Source organism: Podarcis melisellensis, assembly GCF_964234715.1.
Source record: "Podarcis melisellensis genome assembly, chromosome: 4".
Taxonomy (NCBI): Eukaryota; Metazoa; Chordata; class Lepidosauria; order Squamata; family Lacertidae; genus Podarcis; species Podarcis melisellensis.
Genome location: NC_138531.1, coordinates 30798589 through 30820541, shown reverse-complemented (window position 1 = coordinate 30820541; position 21953 = coordinate 30798589). Strand labels below are relative to the sequence as shown.

General features: G+C 43.0%; 2 protein-coding genes across 6 annotated transcripts in view; both read right to left on the bottom strand.

Moving 5' to 3' along the window:
• Positions 1 to 1331: 1331 nt before the first annotated feature.
• On the bottom strand, positions 1332 to 15964 carry CREG2 (cellular repressor of E1A stimulated genes 2). The gene is made up of 4 exons (XM_081907467.1): positions 15308 to 15964; positions 9968 to 10137; positions 3271 to 3384; positions 1332 to 1931 (listed from the first exon to the last, which is right to left on the bottom strand). Exons 1-4 carry the CDS (start codon positions 15947 to 15949, stop codon positions 1784 to 1786), a joined length of 1074 nt encoding a protein of 357 aa, XP_081763593.1. The 5' UTR covers positions 15950 to 15964; the 3' UTR covers positions 1332 to 1783.
• A 2610-nt stretch (positions 15965 to 18574) lies between these two features.
• The window catches only part of RFX8 (regulatory factor X8), a 33269-nt gene continuing 29890 nt past the window's right edge, over positions 18575 to 21953 (bottom strand). For all 5 annotated transcript variants that reach the window (XM_081907402.1, XM_081907401.1, XM_081907400.1 and 2 more), the window contains 2 exons: positions 19908 to 20188; positions 18575 to 19031 (listed from right to left, as the gene is read on the bottom strand). In XM_081907402.1, coding sequence (XP_081763528.1) covers positions 18861 to 19031; positions 19908 to 20188 — 452 coding nt within the window. In that variant the 3' untranslated portion in view covers positions 18575 to 18860. The remainder of the gene's footprint in view (positions 19032 to 19907; positions 20189 to 21953) is intronic.

Here is a 21953-nt window from a genome sequence, read left to right as displayed (position 1 = left end):
AGGGCTGCGCGCGCACGCCCAGGCAACCCCCAGCCCTGCCTACTCAAGAGTCGTCCATGAATTCTGTCCGGCTCGCGCCCAAGTGCGTAGGCTCGCAGCCTAAAACTGCAGCCCCCACACACCTGGGAGTAAGCCTCGTTGAATTCAATAGGACTCTCTTCTGGGTAGGTATGATCAGGGTAATAATAATAATAATAATAATAATAATAATAATAATTATTTATGATTTATAAAACACCCATCTGGCTGGGTTTTCCCAGCCATGCTGGGTGGCTCCCAACAAAATATTAAAAACAAAAAATCAAACATTAAATACTTCTCAAGTTGTCCCTTGGGCTGTATACATGATATATGTTTAAATAATAAATCAATTTCCCCTTTCCCAAGTATGTTGGGAACTGTAGTCAGAGCTACAACTCCCAACAACCTTTCCAAACTACAGTTCCCAGGATTATTCTTCTTCCTTGTGTGTGTGGTGGTGGTGGAGATGTTATTTAGTTATGTGGCACTTGGTTTCTGGCAACTGTCCTTTAAGGGTGCTGGCAATTGTAACTGTGAGGCGATAACTCTGTTTTCCAGGACTCCTGGCAACATCATGTACTTTAAATGTATGGTGTGGACATTTAAATGTATGCCGTAACATTTAATTGGGGGTGGGGTGGGGAATATGCTAGAAATGAGTATCTCTAGGTAAGATTATGGCAATATATTAGGCATGGCCTGCCTCTGAAAATGTTCAAAAACTTCAGCTGTTGCAGCTAGTTCACTCCATCTTCTTCACAATGTAGACAGTTGCTGGGAAGCGTAAATCGGGAGACTGCTGTTGTGCTTGTGGTCTTCCTGTGGGCAACTGCTTGACCACATTTCTATGGCACCTTGAGAAGAATAAAATCTACATCCTCCCCCTTCAGCTACTGGGCAAAAGTTACAATTACGAGTACATTTTGGCTTTATCCCAACACATGGATGCCCTTAAGACATTTTGAAAATCCTATTATGTCAAGCAACCTGGAGGCGGGAAGACCAGCAGTGCCTGGTCCCTGCCAAACAATAAAACAGTGCACTGTCCACCGAACTATGAGCCATGGTTAACATTAGCTATGATGTACTGAAACGTACTGGGTGTCCATGAGCCCAACACTAAGGCACACAATACCAGGCAACAGTTAAATGTGAATGCAGCCACAATATGAATGTTTAAAACAAAGTTAAAGACTTGACCTCTACTTTAGTCTTCCAGAAAAGCATGTTAGGATACAGAGTTGTCCCAAAACCATATTGAAAGCATCTTAAGAGTATAGCATTTTGTAAGATAATTAAAGACAAATGTGTGCCTAAGGAAAGGTGGAATCTATGATGTCAACTTAATTAAAATTCTGTACATACTTTAAGCAGCTCTTTCGAGTTTCATGTGAACAACTAGGTGCAGTAATATAACCACCATATATATATACCAGCCATTTCATTTTGGGTCGCAATTCTTGTCCAGTTTCAAAAATTATAATGAGCACATCCTGTGGTATACATGTTCATAAAAATCCAGGAATATTTAAACACCTTAAAGAAGAGTCCAGTATAATCTGTCTTCAGCCTTAACATTCATTTTCATTTCAAAGGCCCTTACTGTGTCAACCTACTCCATTTAAGAGAAATGGAGCCATTTTAAGTACTTTGCACAAAAATACTGTTAAATAAATAGTCGGTACCATAGAATATAAAACAGTTGCACCCCCACCCCCCAAAGTAAATATGAAACACTGAATCCTCTTATTTGGAATTTTGATCAAGCTTTACTGGGAACTGCTTTGAAATACTCCTCCACTGCAATGGCGGCAATTCCTCCATACCAATTCTGAAGCCAGACATGTTCAATGTTCATTTTCATAAAGAACCATTCATAATTGCGAGGCCATTTTCTCATTGCTGGGTGCCTGGAAGAACGAAAGGTAGCCAAACAGGTTAGAATAAGGCAGGTCCAGAAGGCTTCTTCCAGCCAATGGTCCCTGGAAATAATGTTGAGTTTCAACACTAGCAGCAATTACTATCCTTTAGGACAGCCAATATTTAAGCCCAAATATGTGCATGGCACAAACAACAAGAAACCCTAAACGTTCAGGGATGAATCCAGACTATGTAATACTTAAGAGTAGTCCCACTGAAAACTGTGAGACGTAGGAGTGTGTTTATCTTCCACATTTCCGCTTGTCCTTCCTGCTGCTTTGCCCCGGGGGAAACCTGATGTTTACTGCTGAATCAGAGCAAATGTCAATCAGGTTTTCTGTGGACTGGCATTTGTTCCAATTCAGCGGCAAACAGTGGGTTTGCCTGGGGAAAGCAGTGGGACCAGCAGAAAACCTCACAGACCCATTCTTTTTAAGCACAAGACAGGTGGAAGCACTAAGTATGACTAAGGGAGCAGTCCAAACCCAACGTTTGCCAGGATGAGTGGCGTTTGGAAGAAGTGGCTCTCTAGCTAATGTCCCTAATCAGCTGTAGATACGCCATTGTAAGGCCTCCATTCTGGCTCAGCTGAACCAAGGCCAGGGTGCGTCCTGAAAAAGGGGTGTTATGGGTCATGGGGAGGCAGGAGGAGACTTACTCCTGTTCCAAACTCTTTCAGTTCAGCCATGGGACCCAGCAACCCAACGGAAACTACAGTGGTAAAAAAGGGTGGTGTAAGTAAAACTCTGCTTTAAAACTATTTTTAACTCTATTGTTTTTCCTTACAGGCTCAGACCGGCTCAAGCTAGCGGTAGCCCCACTCTTGAACTGAGTATGCCACAGGGGTAAATTACCCTGGCATAAATTACCCTTGCTTTCTGTTGTTTGGATTGCTCTGTTGGGCTGCAATACTAGCTACGCCTACCCAGAAGTAAGCGCCACTAAATTCAATAGGACTTTGTTCTGCGTCCTGACACGTGTAGTAGGATTGTGATGTTGTGCCAGCTAGTGTACTGCTGAGCATTCCCTCACATTAACCTTGGACATTATTCAATCAATGCTAAAGCATCTCTAAAACCCATGGATTTCAAATACGAGAGTTAAGCACTGACCATAAGGATTTACAAGTACTTAAAAAGTGCCTGGGAGGAACCCAGGTTTTCAATTAACATTTGGCTCTTGCCAGCAGATGAGTTTGGGAGAAGTTTTGTTCTGGGGGCGGGAGTCAATGCTCATGTATTATTCCTTCAGTTCTTGGTCCAAATGCCTTATTTTACATTTCACCCCCCACCCCTCCTGTTAGCACAGTAACATTAGATTCATACAGACCTAGAAAACAATGCTTGCTTGGCAAATTCCATTTCTTCCAGAGGCACCGTCACCATCTGCCCTGTAAGAATAAGTCTGACACACCGTGGATCATCAGGGTCAACGATTGTTTTTCTGTAAGCAAAGAAAAGTGTTTATGTTATATGGCAGCTTAAAGATTAACCAATTTATTATGGCGTAAACCAGTCTTTGCTAACATGGCACCTTCCATGTGGACTACAATTCCCATCAATCCCAGCCAGGAGTAGCCTGTACTGGCTAGAGCTGATGGGAGTTGTAGTCCACAAATTCTGGAGGGCATCCTGGTTGCTGAAGGCTGGTATACACTTTAGTGGACTACAGTCCATTTGTTCAAAAGTTGTGTTACTGCACTTCAGAACTTGTACCTGCAGATCTACATGTGTTAACTTCATATGTAAACTTAAGCAGTCTTCAAAATATGGATCAGACCGTACTAGTTTATTGTGAAGGGCAGATATTACACATTTCTGATATGAGTGATATAGATAGGGGTGTCGGAGGCAATAATATAAGGGCGATGAAGACGTCTATATCCTGTCTCACAGAAGGCAATGATTCTCAATAAAATTCCATTATCTGTTATTAAAAAAAAATAGGGAACCATTGAGACACACAAACAGATGCCCACGACAAATATTAACCAGCATTGTATTCTCAAAAAGAAGGTATGGATACAAACCATTTGTTTTTAACACTATCACAACCCTTGCTGAAATAAAATAGTTTTATTAATGTTTGGTACAAAGAGGTATTGCTATGCTGATCCCCTAAAGATTCAGGTTATCTGTCTTACTATAAAAAAATTATACTTAACACTTTCTTGCTCTTTATGTAAGAACAACATAAACGACTGGGTAACATATAGCAATACCAGCAAAGGAAGTCACAACAGGTTCAGTAGAACTAATACCAGTTTCTATTTATTGTTCGTTTCTACTTTTATCCCACATGCATTGGAAGGTTATTGCTTATTATGCAGGCATAAATCAAAGTCACATTGTGTTTATTGGGGGGGGGGGGTGTTATTGGATTGTTGTTTTTATTTTGAGTATGTATTTTGTTGTTTTATATTTTGCTTTTATTCAGCGACCCGCCCTGAGACCTCTGGTTATAAGGCGGTATATAAATTCAGTAAAAAATAATACACATGAATAAGCTTGCATAGGACCGCATCCTTAACTTTACAGATTTGAAAAGCTGCTCGTAGCAATATATTTCTGAGCAATAAGAAACTGGAATTAATTTCCCCTCACTTGAACTATACTTGGTTCAGGCTGCCATTCTAGGCACACTTTCATGCGAGTAAGCCCTGCTGAATGCATGTTGCACTGTATTCACTATATCATATAAGAAGATGACTCTAGCAAATCTGATTTAGGGAGCTGCAGCCTGTGTGCAATAAAAGCTGTCATTCATAAACCATATATTCTGGATTAGTTTCTCTATTGTACCATCCAGCTGAAATTTATGCGAGTTCTCCAGATTAAATGCTTTGTGCACCGCATCCCAAGACTGCAGGTCCAACCTCCTGCAGCACTTCACTATTAGCATACCTACAAGAAAGAATAATAGCGTACTGCTTCCGTCTGTCTAGAATAGCTTGTTTTTCTCCTTTGTTCTACCTCTTTAGGCAGCTGTAGTGTGCCTGTTTTATGAACAGCATTTAGTTTAGTGCAGTGGAGAGAAATAAGCTTGTACTAAATTCTCATAGACCGCTAGAACCCATTGTGGTGCCCTTGAAAAGATGTTGGATCTTCCATCACCTTGATGGCTTAGGTTGATAGGAGTTGTAGTCCAAAAGCATCTAGAGTCACCAGGTTGGATACCACTGTCACGGGGCAATGTAAGAGGTGTTTCAGTATTATCCAGGTCTTTGGCTAATTCAACAGCCTGTGGTCTTTTGAACGATGAGGGGCGAGGGGACATTGTTTTTGCTTGTTACTATGTTATGTACTAGGGACGTGGGTGGCGCAGTGGGTTAAACCACAGAGCCTAGGACTTGCCGATCAGAAGGTCGGCAGTTCAAATCCCTGTGATGGGGTGAGCTCCTGTTGCTCGGTCCCTGCTTCTGCCAACCTAGCAATTCAAAAGCATGTCAAAGTGCAAGTAGATAAGTAGGTACCGCTCCGGCGGGAAGGTAAACGGCATTTCCGTGTGCTGCTCTAGTTCGCCAGAAGCGGCTTAGTCATGCTGGCCACATGACCCGGAAGCTGTACGCCAGCTCCCTTGGCCAATAAAGCGAGATGAGCGCCACAACCCCAGAGTCGGCCACGACTGGACCTAATGGTCAGGGGTCCCTTTACCTTTACCTTATGTATTTTTGTGCTTTTATATTGTAAACCGCCCTGTGATCGTCGGATGAAAGGCGGTATAGAAATTTAATTAATAATAATAGTAACAACAACAACAACAACAACAACAACAACAGTACTTACACGTAAACTAGGGTGCTTCCGGTAATAACAGGTAACCTGTTATTGGGCATTCATCCCAGTTTGATTACAGAGAGGTTAGATTACATTAGCCAATTATTGAGCATGCATTCTGAATTTGCAGAGGTGGTGGATGGGGGGAGTTACGCAACATTGCTTCAAGCAAGTGTTATCCCACATTTTGCAATGCCTTTCCCCAACTCTGTCCTTATCACATGGGGGCAGGGCGGGGGCAGGGGCAGGGAGGGAACTGGTTTGTTGTGCACACCCTTCAGATCAACTTTAGTTGCCAACCTGAATGCGGCTGGGATGCTATTGTGAATCTGCACCTGAAAAGGCAACAGTCTGGAAGTGCCCCAGTTTTAAAGCATAATCCTAGATGTATCTTCTCAGAAGTAAGTCCTGCTCAGTTCAGTGGGGCTTACTCTCAGGTTACAAAATGGCAGCCTAAATTCCAGATTGTGAAGAAACGCAAACAAAACAGTTGTGCAATTCTAGGTGGAGGATGTGTTGAAAAGCATTGTTTCTTTTCCACCTACTTATTCCTCTTCTTTCACACATGTGAATTCCCAGTTTGAGAATGACTCAGGAAAGGAGCTTGTCAACCTGCTTATTAAAGTCTGTGCCTACACGAGAGTCCTGTCAACATCAAATTTATTAGTGTCTGCTGGAGTTTCACTGAATGTTTCACCTGATCATTCATAGCTGTCATGAAACAGTTCTAAGATTATTTATGCTGGTGTACTATAACAGACCTCAGCATGGAGGGCTGCACCAATAAAAGTGGTCCATGAATCTCTGCATTCCTTTCTAGGCCATGTTCTTCTACTCCCCACAACTAGGTCCCTCTCAAGATTGACATTCCCAGGATTTTGGGGTATAGCTCGGTTTCAAAATCTGCACTGATGTCCCGGAAAAGACAAGGCAAGCAAATGGATGGGCATGGATTGTCATGCAAGCTACAACCTGAAATTCCTTCTTTACACAACTTTTGCATAGACTTGAGGCAGGCCGAAAACCAGCAGTGTGGCAATGCAAAAGGAAAACATGGTGGTAGCTCTCACCAACAAATGGCTCAGTCAGAGAGATTAGGAAAAGGATCAGATATTGGAGTGTTATATACGAGTCCCCAAGAGAGTAGGGCTAAAGAATGGTGTATTAGTTCAGTATCCTAGTTCAAATTTCCCTCTAGTCAGCAGACCGACTCCCAAGCCATCTGATGGCAGCCCTGTATAGGGAGGTTTTTTTAATGTTTTATGATGTTTTTATATATGTTGGAAGCTGCCTAGAGTGGCTGGGGCAAGCCAGTCAGATGGGCAGGGTAGAAATAGCAGAAATAGTAAAAAAATCTTCCTCTTGATGTTGAATAAAGGTAAAGGGACCCCTGACCATTAGGTCCAGTCAAGGCCGACTCTGGGGTTGCAGCGCTCAGCTCGCTTTATCGACTGAAGGAGCCGGTGTACAGCTTCCGGGTCATGTGGCCAGCATGACTAAGCCGCTTCTGGCGAACCAGAGCAGCGCACGGAAACGCCATTTACCTTCCCGCAGGAGCGGTACCTATTTATCTACTTGCACTTTGACGTGCTTTCGAACTGCTAGGTTGGCAGGAGCAGGGACCAAGCAATGGGAGCTCACCCCGTCGCGGGGATTCGAACCGCCGACCTTCTGATCGGCAAGTCCTAGGCTCTGTGGTTTAACCCGCAGTGCCAGCAACGTCCCTGTTGTTGAATAGGACGTCCTTATTTTCATCAGAGAAATGTTGGAAGTTATGCTGATAGCATAGGGAGCAGGAAATTAGCTCCTAGTCTGAGTCTTTTGAAACACTTCTGTGGAATTTTTTGTCCTACAATTTTTCTTTTCCCATTTAGCCTCTTATGGGCTCAGACCCAGTGCTAAGCAATCTTCACTCCGAAATAGTTCAACATATGTGGACAAACAATGGCTGGCATGATATGGGTGTCTTCAAACATGACTCAGCTTGATGCAAACCAGGTTCCCAAATATTTTGAATCCCCTCCACCACCACCACCACAGCAGTACAGAAGGCAAAGCTATATTAACAGATAAATACTGCAGCTAATTTATCAGAAACCCACATCACATTCATTTTATGTTTTGAAAAGCGCAACTGCATACCTTACATGCATCCTCTGCGGCCCATAAATCGTAACACACCCTTAAAGGATATGAGCTAGTAAGCATGTATTAGCTTTACTAATCTGTGTGGTACGGACATCAAACTAAATCTCACTTGAAAGCAAAATTCATAATCTGAAAAGCTTCTCTTGATCTTTGGCTTTGTGCTTCCGGGCACTGTTAACTTCCTTGCTGCTGCAGCTTTTGCGATAAAGAGCTTTCTCTTTCTTACACACACATACCACACTTCAAAGCTCTGAGTTAAAATTCCAATAGCCTCTAAAAACGAGACGCCTGTACTTGATTGAATTCCCTTTTCTAGTTGAGTTCACATCCACTGGCATGCTGCAGACGGAGTTGTTAAAGAGTTTTGAATCTGTTTGTTTCTTCATCTGCTAATTTCTCCTTGTTGCTACGTGCTAAGATTTCCTCATATGCACCCTCTGAACAGATGGCAGTTGTCTGACAGCAATGATCACCTATTTGGGCAGAAGACGGACTCTGGATTCCGTTCCCGCCATATGCCCCGAGGCATTATGTGCACTTTCAAAACTGACCACAACAACCATCTGGTTGGGTTCCTCGCCCAAGAAGCCTCCCTCTTTCTTCTTGACTCTGGCCCAGAAGGATGCCTTCCAGACGAAGGAAGACCAGGAAACAGAGTATCCTGGAGGCTGTGGTGATGCTGGGGGTATGCACCACCACATAATTAATTTTGACAAACTATATCATCCTGGTTATTTCGAAAAGTTGGTATGAGACATTAGCACTTGAAGAAAAACCAGCACCTCTGTCCTACGGTGAATCTGAATAAGCTCTGGAAACCTGTTAGTGAGCAGACGAGGCTCAACTATGCCAGAAAATCAGGCGGGATTAGTTCCAGTTATTGATGTTGTATGCTCAGGTTACTATGAAGTCCTGGCATGAGGAAACTGCCCAGACAGTCTGTAATAGTGAAAGCAAAATTTTTCAGCAGAAAAGCAGAAGAGAAGATCAAAGAAGCCGGAGTGTTAGTGGCGTAAAGAGTTTTTGTATGTATCCAGGCATAAATAAACACAATTTCAGATGTGCATTGAAAAATAAAATGTTATATATATACATACACACGTAAAAGGTTGGGTTTCTAATCAGGTGGCATGACAACTAGATCCAGGCACATGGAACCAACTGGACGTTTTTTCTAAAGAAATCCAGCTTTGGGAAAGGAGGGGTTTGAGCAGGGAGTGCTCCATTACTTTCCCATTGGCTGCTGTTGACGCTCCCAACTACTTTTTCACCTTGCCCTCACAGCATTTTAGATGTGCGTTTGCTCTTGAAAGCATGCCTCTGGCACGCTGTCTAGTGAGAGCAGCTGAGGAAATGACTTGGGGAAGGAAAACTGCAGGTGGAGAAAGGGTCAAGACAGTCCTTCCCTTTACGATCACTTGTCCCCCAAGCTGCTCAGCACTTGTCGCATGATGGAATGGGTGAGTTAAGGCCCATCTGGTCCTATAAAACCCAGGCTGAGCAATTGGTCATGGTTAAGCCGCTCTCAGAATATGTTTGGCTTCTTGCTTTCTGGTTCCGGGGACTAGTCAGAGCTTGCTTTGCCTCCAGGCCTCAAAACCAGACAGGTGGCTTCATTGACCCAATCTGTGCTGATGACAGCACACACAACCCTGGGGTGCTCCATGTGTATATTTTATCTGCTCTGAGATCAAACATATAGTCCCTCTGGGGCTAGACCAGAACATCTTCACTTAAATATGACAGCCGTGAAGTGCTCTGCTTCAAATGCAAACAACTTTTGTAACTGTTAACAAAATGGCATAAGTATGGATGTGCATGTCTTGGTACTTGTCAACATCAGTGACGTCCCAAACACCATCTGATAGGTTACACTTAGAATATACAAACTCGGGAGTTGGAAAACACCTTTTCTCAGCAGACATCAGCAATACAACTCATTTCAGCTTGAGCGGTGGGAAAGTCCAACATCCGCACGCTATAATAAAATGTAAATCTCCCACAGCAAATGAGTAAACAGCACCATATTTGTTGTGATTTAAGCTGAAAAGAGCCTTCATGTTATGTAACACAACCACCTAATGCTCTCATAATCATTGTACCTGCAGATATCGCCTTCTGCCTCTGGCAATGTCAGGGAAGCAACGGAATTTTTCATCAGATCAGCTACTGTGTTGTCCTTTGGAGTGACATAAAAAAAAGGAATTCCAGTGCTATTGTCTGTGGGGCCATCGCTAATAGATAAGCAATTCCCAAACGGTGCTCCCCGGATCTGAAAAATTCCAAGTAAGTTGTGCTTAGAAAGCGTTGCAAATGTCTTCTACGAAGATGCTTGCCAGAAATTAAAAGAACCATTGTAGTATATTCAGTTCTACTTCCCTGACTGCCACTGGTTTGTACTTCATTAGATTTGTTGTTCAGAATTGATAACATACACACACACAGAGTATATCTCTCTCACTTGCGCAGGTAGAAATATATTTTAAAAAAATGTCCAGTAGCACCTTAGAGACCAACTAAGTTTGTTCTTGGTATAAGCTTTCGTGTGCATGCACACAAAACGTAATTGGTATCTAAGGTGCTACTGGACAATTTTTAATTTTTTTAAATATATATTTCGACTGCGTCAGACCAACAGAGCTACCTACCTGAATCTAGAACCTCACTCAGGTAGAACGTTCACCTGCTTTCTCACCTTTTCAGGTTAAACCAGACTCAATAAAAAACAACAGGCATTTTACAAAAATAATTTTAAAAGGTGTAGGTAGCCGTGTTCATCTGCCGTAGTGGAAACAAAATAAAAAAAAATACTTCCAGTAGCACCTTAGAGACCAACTAAGTTTGTTATTGGGATGAGCTTTCGTGTGCATGCATCAGGTATCTGAAGAAGTATGCATGTACACGAAAGCTCATACCAATAACAAACTTAGTTGGTCTCTAAGGTACTACTGGAAGGAATTTTTTATTTTGTTAAAAAGGTGTGTTTGTACTGCAAATAATAATACACCCTCTTTAAAAATAAAAAAAATGATGTTTCTCCATGAATCACTAAGGCTTGTGGCGATTTTATGAAACTGAATATATATACCGTAAAGATTTATATTGCTTTGAGGACTGTAATTCTTTGAAGATGACCTAGAGATTTCTAACACAGAATTCTGAACATTCTCACCTAACTATATTTCACATGATTCACTTGGGAAAGTAATGGATGTCAGTTAAAATAAATAAATAAATAAATAAATAAATAAATAAATAAATAAATAAATAAATAATAAAGATTTTTATCCTGCTTTTCCACTGTGAAATGCCTAAGGCAGCTCACAACCCCCCCTCCCACAAATACCTCAAAACAATTTAGTAGAAAATAGAAATTTGCAGCGCAAACAAATACTCCTCTGTGTGTTCATCTCATACACAATGTGCTACTTCTTATATATCTAAATGCAATTTGTCTTCCACATAAGCAATGAAGAGGAAATATTTCAGATTAGTAATGCACTGCAATCAATAACTTTAAAAATCTGACAGTTGCTCAGAGATATATTAATAATCTTACATTGTCAATGCTCATTTTTTAAAAATGCAATTCATAGCAAACGTGTTAACCCATTATTTAGAAATCTGATGGCAAATTATGCTTTTTTGTAACTTACATCTAGGTTTCAAAGAACTGCTTTAAGTTCACTTTGAGGCAAGAAAGTCTCCAGTTTTAAAGGGCACAAGCCCAAAAATTTTTCTGTTCTCTTTATGTATTATAATTGCAGGCAACCGTTCATCTAACATCAAGTCTGCACTTCTACTGAAAGACCTTGCAAGAAAACAAATGATAATACCTGAGGCTTTATAGTCCAATAATGTTATCGGAGACCTAAGATGGTATTACAGACCTCCGCTGCACAGACTTCTATTGTACAATGGGGAATATTTTATTTTATTAATATTTCATTAATGACCTTTTGTTACCAACTAACCAGCTGCATTTCACTGCCACACAGAGAGAAGGTTGCGTTAACAGCGCCTTCTAGAGACTGCTAAGGCTGATGCTTATATACACATTTCCTTTTAAAAAAGAAAACACCAGCACGATGGAGCCAAAGTTAAGCAAATTAAATGCCATTGACATCAATGGGGACATTTAAAGCACACACTAAACCTTTCCACTGCATCAACATAATGTTTAATTTTATCTGGGAGAATAAAGCTGGGAAGTAGGGGGAGAAAAATAAGAAGAGCATATTTTGTTTTTTACATATAAAATCCTTCTCTGCGGTGACACTGAAAATATTCACATTAACTACTTGTGTAAACCAATGTATTTCAAAAGCAAGAGCTTTAAAATATACCCCATGAAAATAAAACAATGATGTCCTGCTGTTACAAATAATGTTTGCACATAATGTATTATCATAGGGCGGCTAACTGGCAGCCTTCCAAATATTGCTGTAGGACAACTCCCATCACCCCTGAATATTGACCATGCATCTGGGGCTGATGTGGGCTGGTCTCCAACAACATCTGGAAGGTCATAGGTCAGGGTTTCTCAACCTCAGCCCTCCAGATGTTTTTTTGCCTACAACTCCCATGATCCCTAGCTAGCAGGACCATTGGTCAGGGATGATGGGAATTGTAGTCTCAAAACATCTGGAGGAACGAGGTTGAGGAAGCCTGTCTTAGGCTAACCACCCCTAGTTCAGCAGCAAGATTTCAGTTTTTAGGTGCTGTGGGGAACCTTCCTTCACCACCAAGTTTAGGAAGTTTAGGAAGAATGTTATATTGGAAGTCACATCTATCATAACTGAAGCAGCATTCCACAAATATCTGTTTTAAATGCTTTTCAAACTGATAGAGAAGCCTCAGCGCAACGTGCTCCACATATGACTTTTTCTATTTTTTGCAACCGCATTTAGCGCACAGCTAGAAACAGTCCACCATTGCTATCCACAAAGGCTCAGTGGTTTAGAACAGTGGTTCCCAAACCTTTCCCCTCATAGACTACTTGAAAATGGCTGACGGTCTCGTTGGATCACTCAGTTATTTTTCTGCCTACCATGGCAATTTGCAGTGCTCCGTGCTAAATGCTGTACAATGTTTATTTGTATTCTTATAGACGTGCCACAGACTACCTGAAAGAAGATCACAGCTCACTAGGAAAATCTGTGTCCTTCATGCAATGGAGAGCTGTTGAGTTCTTTTTAGGAAATCAAAGCTGTTGAGCTTTTCTTGGGGAATCACAGGTATTGTGGGGGGGGGGGCAGGCTTCGGCTGGGGGAGGCAGAACCTCAGATAATTGAGTACTTTCAATGCTTTTCAATAATATTGAAAATATTTGGGTACCGGAGATGGGGAGGAAAGGAAGCGACAGCCAGCCTTTCATGTAAACATCTCCAAATCCTTACCTCCTTTGGAGTGAGGCATCACTTATTAATGGACTACTTTTTTGTGCAAACATGGTAGATCACAAGAGGTGTATGTGCACATGTAAACAAATACCCGTGGATCTCAGGTTTCCTGGCTTGGAGCAACACACACAAACGGCTGCTGTTTTGTGCAAATCTGGGAGATTGAGAAACTTGTATTAAAATAAATAAAGGTGTGTGCTTACAGGTAAACAGATACCAGTGTGCATGCCCGTAATGACCTCAGGTAAGGCCAGCCCACCCATGAAGTAGCTATCACAGACAGCGGGTGCCCCAGAGGCAGGACCCTCATGAGCGCCTCCTGCCATGCCCTCCTCACCTCTGCCAGAGAAGCGGTGCCAGGATAGGTGCGGATTTCCTGCAAGATCTTGCGAGATCTCATCAAAGTCTTGCGAGACGTCAAGGAGAGCAAAGGATCTCATGAGATCTGGGTGAGATCTTGGCAAGCTCTTTCAGGGCATTGGCGCCCATGCCAGCACTGCTGCTCCACAAGCGGCAGTGGTGACACAGCTGGTGGCACAGCTGCAGTGCCACTGGCAGGTGGTGCAGCGGTGGGCATGTCCCATGGATTGTGGTGGTGTGGCTCTTCCTGTTTTGCCTCAAGTGGCAAAATGGGACGTACTACCCCTGAACTCAGGATTCCAGCACTTACAGCTGTCAGTTCTGAGGGAAGGCAGGCAAGGAGCCACAGCCCAGGTGGGGCTGGCTATCTTGGGGAGGAGGTGTGTGATTCCTCAGCTGGAACAGGCGTTCAGGAAAGGTGAGGGTCACATGCCACATCAAGCCCAGAAGGTATAACAGGCCGGCGTCCTAGCCAGGCCGGCAAATAGCTCTCTTGACAGATGACTTGGACAGATGACTTGTACTCAGATAATTGAGTACTTTTAATGCTTTTCAGTAATATTTGTGGATCTAGGGGAGAGCAGTTGCCTCCTCCCCCAGCTACGCCCATGCTGGTACAGTAAAAGGCAGTATGCAAGGGAGCATTGCTGGACCATCAGGGTGATGGACAGAGCCTTCTTACTCTGGCAAGTGACTGAGGTGATCATGAGGCTTTCAAGTTTGTTTGCATGGAGGGTTCGGAGAATGAGGGAAACAAACAAGAAGAGACACGCTAGCAGTTTAAATGTTAGCACTTCTTTGTAAGGTTGTGCGTGCCTAATTGAAAAATAAAGGATGAATTTAAGATGGCTGGAGATCTTTTGTTAAGGCTCAGGGTTTTTTACAAATTAAATCCATGCAGTAAAACATAGGAGCTTACTCCCAGGAAAATATACATTGGATTGTAGGCATTCCGATAAATTTGGCATTATGTTACGTACGCTTCAGTGTCTGTAATGACAGATCAACTCAGCTATTTGCATTTTCGGACATTCCTTGGGGGTGTGGCTGTGGGGACTGTTGTGTTAAGCTCCTGGGCTTCAAAATTCATCACTGCACTAGACTGTAGTGTCACTGTAGTAAACTAATCTTGCACAGCGTACACCTTTTAGGAATTTGGTCCATATTTCAACTACCTTTTACATCGTTTTAAAAATACTCGACTTGCAATACCAGAATTCCCCTGTTGTATATCCTTAGTTAAAATATGCAAACTTCTCCTCTATGTTTACAGTCAGATGATGCCCCTTGCAAATGGCTCCTAAAGATGTAAAAGAACAACACCCCCCCACTCTGCAATTTCTCCAGTGAGACAGCAACGATCCATTAAAAGCTGTTCCATTTATATAGCTAGTATCGGAAGGTTTATCACGGAGCAAGAATAATCGCTTATCGTAGTGACAAGATGCTGTTGGGAGGGAGGGAGTGCACAGAAGCCCAGATTGAAATATCCCTTCCCAAACAGCATTCCTGTGCTATCATCATTATTCCCGTTTAGCAGACCATCCTTCAACAAGAGTTCTTAGGATGGTGGAGGACATTCACAACAAAATACAAAACTGCAGCATCATAAAATGAGGCTATATATAAAAATATATATCATAAAAATGATATATGTGGTTTCTAGCAGAGGCGTGGTACCTTTTCTTGAGCGGATCTCGTGGCCAGGAATCCCCAGCTGCTGGAATGGATCAGGGACCGGGCCGCCCTGGCCGCTTGCTCGTGGGGCGCGAGGCTCTCCGTCCCCCCTTTGGCGCTCGCTCTCCGGTAGGAAAACATGCGGGAAGGGGACGAGTTCTGCTTCGGCCTCGCCGCCCCCGGCCTGGACCTCATCTCGTCCTCTTCCTCCTCCTCCTCCTCTTTGTACACCGAGGCCGGGTAGCTCTGCTTCCAGATGCCCGTGGTGTCTTCCAGGAGCGCGGGGAGAACCTCCTCGTTGGAGGAGCTGTGCAGCTCTTCCTCCACCTCGTTGGTGACGGACCACGACACCGAGTTCACGATCACGTAGCCGCCGGCCGGGGCCAAGGCCAAGCTGCACCACAGCAGCGCCCACGAGAGCCAGCCGGGGCACGCGGCGGCCCTGGGCACCGGCGAGCACGCGGGCATTTTGGAGCCAAGCCTCCCCGAGCTGCGTGCGCCCAGCTCCGCAGCCCGGAACGCGCAGAAGCCCAGCAGTCTGGAGGGAGCTTTTGGCTGCGAGAGCAGCGGCCCCTTGAGGCGGAGGAGAGCGGCTGCCCTGAGAAAAATGCCTAAGCTGGCAAATCGCCAGCAGCAGGCGATCATCGGTATTCTCTTGTTTGTTATGACTCGGCATCCCGCCCTTAAGCATCCTCCGCGTTACTATTTCTTACATTTTTAAGAGCCCTTAATCGCAGCGTCATGGGTTCGAAACCTCACGTTGGGCATTGCAAGCCTATAAAACAAGTGAATATGCACTGGCTCCTAGATGGCTCAAGGCTGTTCCTTAGCTTAAATCTCTTTATACTTAACAGAGACAAAACATATTAAAAACAACTATTAATAATATGAAGACAATATGTTTTCTTATTCACTTCTAGTTAAATAGGATCTTGTTTTACGGCCTGTTGATTCCAAACTTCACTACAACCTCTAAGAAGAGCTAGGGCTTTAGTCAATCAATCTGTGTTTGTTCTTCTATGTGAAAAATGAGATTAAGAATCAACTTAGTGTTCCTACTGAATCCAGCTTGGGCTGGACCATGTCAACTGTTGTTGTCACATGAAAATGTAAGGCAGGGAAACCATGAAAGCTTAGTCAATGAAAATGTTATTCTTTGATGCAAAGGACTGCATCATATGATACTTGGATGTGTAGGACACCATCTCTGTACTAAGGCTACAGTGATTCAAGACACACACGCCTTGTGTCCATTGATAAAATTATGACCTCCCCATTCACATACAAGCAAGAAGCTTTGCCATGAATATTATCTACTTTGATCAATTAGGTCTTCTGATATTAGTGTACAACTAATATTAACAATAAAACAGCTGTTGTAAAGATTATTGAGATAGAATCACAGAGTTCAAAGGGACCACAAGGATAGTCTTGTCCAATGCCCCTTCAATGCAGGAATTGTTTGCGCAGCGTGGAACTCGAACCCACAATCATGAGGTTAAGAGATTCACACTCTACTGACCGAGCTATCCTTGTGAAGCCTTTTTAACTCTCAAAATGCATCATGCATCATGTTGATGTCAAAGTAATTTGACTGATTGATTCAATAGTCTTATACCCTGCCCTTCCTCAGGGCACACTGATGACAATGTGTTCCAAAACTCTGCATGACCCTACACGGCAGTCTCATGTACTGTAGATTTAAAATAGCATGGGGAGGCCAGACCAAACATACTGGAGAACCCACGGGACAGAGCAATATTCCCTATGCACTACCTTCTGGTCCAAGTAGGCATGGAACCACTTCAAAGCAGGGCCCCCTACACCAAACTCACACAGTCTCTCCCAGAATGGTACCATGGCCAATGGTATCAAACGCTGCTGAGATTACCTGACACAAGTAATCATAATGGGAGACCAAGGAAGCTTCTGTGTCAAGCCAAGCTCTGAATCCTGACTGAAATTGATCCAGAAAACCAGTTTCATCCAAGACTGCTGGATCTTATTGGCAACCACTCACTCAAAAACCTTGCCCAGGAAGTGGACATTTACTTTAAGTTGAAAATTATTAAGATCCTCTGGGTCCAGGGTAGGTTTATTCAGAAGTAGTATTACCACCATCTCTTTTAGGTGCCTTGGGACTAATCCATGTTAGAAAACACTTATCAAATAGCTACTTCCAGGATGAAAAATGGAGTAACGATTTGGGGCAAGGGTTACACTGAACATTCTCCCCCCTCGAAAGTTTGAATATGTTGAGTCAGATGTTTGAAGAAGTTTGAAGACGTTGAGTCAGAAGCACATGGGCTATATTGGACTGAATACATTTAGACATCCCCAGAGAAGTCTGGTTAAGAAACACGTACATCTACACACATACAGCTTTCATAGTAAGATTTTATGTAAACTAGCTACCTAAGCGAATCTCCAACCCATTCACTTTGGAATGGCATCACTGATGTCAAAGGAACTACCCTTCTAACCCTACAGCAGGCATAGGCAAATTCGGCCCACCAGATGTTTTGAGACTACAATTCCCATCATCCCTGACCACTGGTCCTGTTAGCTAGGGATGATGGGAGTTGTAGTCCCAAAACATCTGGAGGGCCAAGTTTGCCTATGCCTGCCCTACAGGTATTGATCTGAGGGCTGCAGGCAGTAGTTGACATCTAATAATAATAATAATAATAATAATAATAATAATAATACCAGGACTTGAGTCTGCCTGGAAGCCACACATGCTTTGATTTTGAGACCCCTGTTTTTTAATCTTTGATGTGTGGCTACTCTGCAGTGAACTCTGCACAGACATCTGTTTTATTACTTCTTTACCTGCTCCAGGACTTTAAAAAGTACCTGGGCTTTCTGGTTCAAATTAAGTCCTGACTGCCACCTTGAGGAGACAGTTCGCTCAGATTAAAATGCTGTCGCTAAACTGCTGGGCTTTGGAACATTCTACATATACAGGATTTGTAATAGGACTTCTCGAAATTCAGACTCCTGCAGGGACATGAACCACACTTGGTAGCCTTAGGTACAGACGGCATAATTCTGGGACTATCTGTATTGGCAAAATGCCTTTCCTTGCTATTAAAACTTTAGGTTGCAATGGAACAGGGTTTCTTGTGGGAGTGGGTGGGAAGAATCGTTTATACTGTAAAATGTCATGTACACTCATGGTGCTGTATGTATTAATATTATAGGGCTCAACCAATACATATTGTCACTGGTTTGCATCTTTCAGCATTACAATTGCAACTGAAGTGGGAATGCCACCTGAAATTTATTTACTACATTTAACAAAATTGTTAGTGTTACTTCCTACAACAGCTATAGAACGTAAGGAGGGGGAAATTTCATTAACTATGCATGCTAGGCAGCTAAAATACATCAGAAAACTGACACAATTTAAAAAATGTATGCATGCTCTTCATAAAAAACTACTTACTTCAACAGAATATACACCAGGCTGTGCAAAATATATGTTCAAATCAACTATGTACAAAACTCTCTCTCTTTTTTCTTTTTTTTTTGCAGATGGTCGTCAAACAGTCTTTCAGATCTGCTTTGTTTCCTCCGAAGCACTGCTGCAGTCTTCTTGCGGGTCAGAGGTATGAATGATAAATTTCTGCCCATCTTTTAGAGTAACAAGTGCTTCCTGTCCAACAGGAAGATTCACTTTAACTGAACATTTAGATGCTTTGTCTTCCAGAACTACCTGAATAAGCTGCACATTAAAAAAGAAATATGCAATATTACTATCATTGCTGTGGGAAGACAGGATTGACTCAGGGCTTACTATCACTTACCTTTCCCCCGTGCTCACAGTAGGCACAGGTCAGTGTTTTAAAGCTCTGCATCCAAGCACGCCTTTTTTCACTCTGCCACATTCCCTAGTGGCACTTTCCATTCATTCATGCTGAATCAGAAAAAAAGCAATTCTGGTTTTCCACAGCTTAGACACTGAGTTTTAAAGCACAGACCTGTGCCTAGAAACGCAGCACAAAAGGAAGTCTGGACGAGGAGCCCAAAAACACAATTCTGTTTATTCTCTCTCTTTCTCCTCTAAAAAACTTTGAAATGGAAGTGTCCAGAGCAAAAGCAAGGCAGATAACACCCAAGAGCAGTGGGGCAGTATGTCTTAGTTCTCCTAAAACCAGCCTTTTTGCTGCTTATAAAAGCTGGGGAACTTTCAGAGCTTTCACATAGTCAGAAGCCTCCAAAGGACTGTAGCAGATAGGAGGATTTATTGGCTGAAAGTAGTAATCTGAATACTTGAAACCAGGGGAACCTGTGGCACTCCAGATGTTTTCTGGACATCAACTCCCAACATCCCCAGCCAGCATGGCCAATGACCAGGGATGATGGAACACCAGAAGTTCCTCATGGTCTGGTATAAAGCCCACCAGGGTGGCCTACTTCAAAGCTGAAATGAAATTCACCTACACTTGATCATAGCTGCTGGGAATACCTTTTGATGTTGTTCACAGACATCACAAGCACAGATAGAGCCCTGTGTACACGCCTCAAGCATGCATCCATTTCCAACAATCTGATTTTCCACTTCTCATTCAGAAACAAATATGAAGAACTGGGTTTTTACCTTGTTGCCTGTGTCAGCATCAACTAGGCAGCTGAGGACCTTCAGAATAATGCTACTTAAGTTAATGTCGCTTTGACTCTGGGTCAGAACGATTCGAGTTGGTGCTGCCTCCCCGCCATCAGGCTGTTCAGCTGCAAAATCATCCAGAAGACAGACTGGTTGAAGAGCCAAGGGATCCTGTGGAATCGTCAACAGAGTCCCATCTCCTTCCTCCTCCACATGGGTTTGAAGTATGTGAATAACATATTCAAGCAGAAGCAGATTGAACAAATGCCAGGAGCCTAGGTTTTTAAAAAAATAAAAACAGATGGGATAAATTGTGAAGCCATCTATTAGACCTTCCTAGTCAGATGAAAAGGCAAAAGGGGTGCATTGGCTAGCATTGAGATAGGATTGGGGAGATGGCACTCAGCTCTAAAAATCAACCAGTGACCTCACAATCAGAGGGTAATTGTGTTGTCCTTTACATACAAAAGTACATGGACACTTTTGCCTAGTTGCAAAGGGCAGAACTACAGAGCAATTTCTCCCACTGCTTTGAACTTCCCCAAGCAGATCTTGCAAAGGAAGGAGTTACAACTGCATGGTTTGCACAACAGCAGGGCTTTCCCCCTCTTAGCTGCTCTCTGGTGAGGAGCTATTGGGTGAGTCCCAGAGTTCTGGATGAAATCAAGATGTAGTTAAGAGACGAAGTACATATCAGAAAACCTACTTATCAGCACTATTGTAACAGGCGAGGAGTTGCTGACTCTATTTGTATTTCCAGAGGGCAGTAAATGAACTGGCAACAAACCTCCCCTTGTTTTGCAGGTGACTGTTGTATGGATTCGAAGTGCCCCAACACCTCCAAACATCTCTGTCTAGATGCACCAAGACTGACTTTAACTGATTTTAAAGTGGTCATCCTGGAGCAAAGAAACTTCAAATGAAAACTGCACACGTTTGCACTGGGACAAAGTGGTTGGGTTTGTTTGTTTGTTTGTTTGTTTGTTTGTTTTTTAAATAATATTTTATTCTTTTTCCCATAGAGAAAGTAATTTGTTGCTCAACAAATAATTTTACATATAAACTAGGAATGGTTTCCAGTCTTCTTTAAAAGATTCTAAATCTGTATCTTTTATCAAGTGCTTTGTTTTGTTTTTGAATCACACTACATGTGTCAATCAGCTTACCAGTGCCAGAACGCATTACCATCAAAGCTGTTTTGTGGTCACTGTCTGTAACACAGCTATCACTGTCTGTACTTCCTGCATTTCATTTCCCTCTTGCCTTTTTACAACAAGAATGTGGAATCCGACGCCCTCCAGATGTATGCAGTTGAACATCAACTCTCAGCAGCCCAAATCAGCATGGCTAATAGCCAGGGACGGGGCTTGGAGTTCAACAACATCTGGAAGATCACAAGAGGTGCACCTTCAGCCTTCACAGGCAGTTGCATAATGAACATGCCGGACACACCTCTGTGGCGAAGAATTTCCACAACTTAGAGGCTGCCACCCCAAGCTTCTGAGGGCAAAGGAGCTCCCTGTCTGCCAGTCTTAGCACCCAAAAGGGTCTTTAGGGAAGCAGGTGGTCTTTCAGGCATTTACAGTATGTGACCATCCGTCTTATGCACAGAGCAATGTACAATGCCTGTTGGATTGAATGGCCTGGGTTGCCTGCCTCTCTTTGTTCAGTTACTAGACTTTCCCAACAATGCATCTATTTTACTTTTGGGGAAACGTGGCTAGGCAGGAAGAAGAAGAAGAAGAGTTTGGATTTGATATCCCGCTTTATCACTACCCAAAGGGGTCTCAAAGCGCTAACATTCTCCTTTCCCTTCCTCCCCCACAACAAACACTCTGTGAGGTGAGTGGGGCTGAGAGACTTCAGAGAAGTGTGACTAGCCCAAGGTCACTCAGCAGCTGCATGTGGAGGAGCGGGGAAGCGAACCCGGTTCACCAGATTACGAGTCCACCGCTCTTAACCACTACACCACACTGGTTGCCCAGGCCAGCAACAAACAAGTATCACTGCTGCCAACACAATGTCTGAGAAGGATGGGAA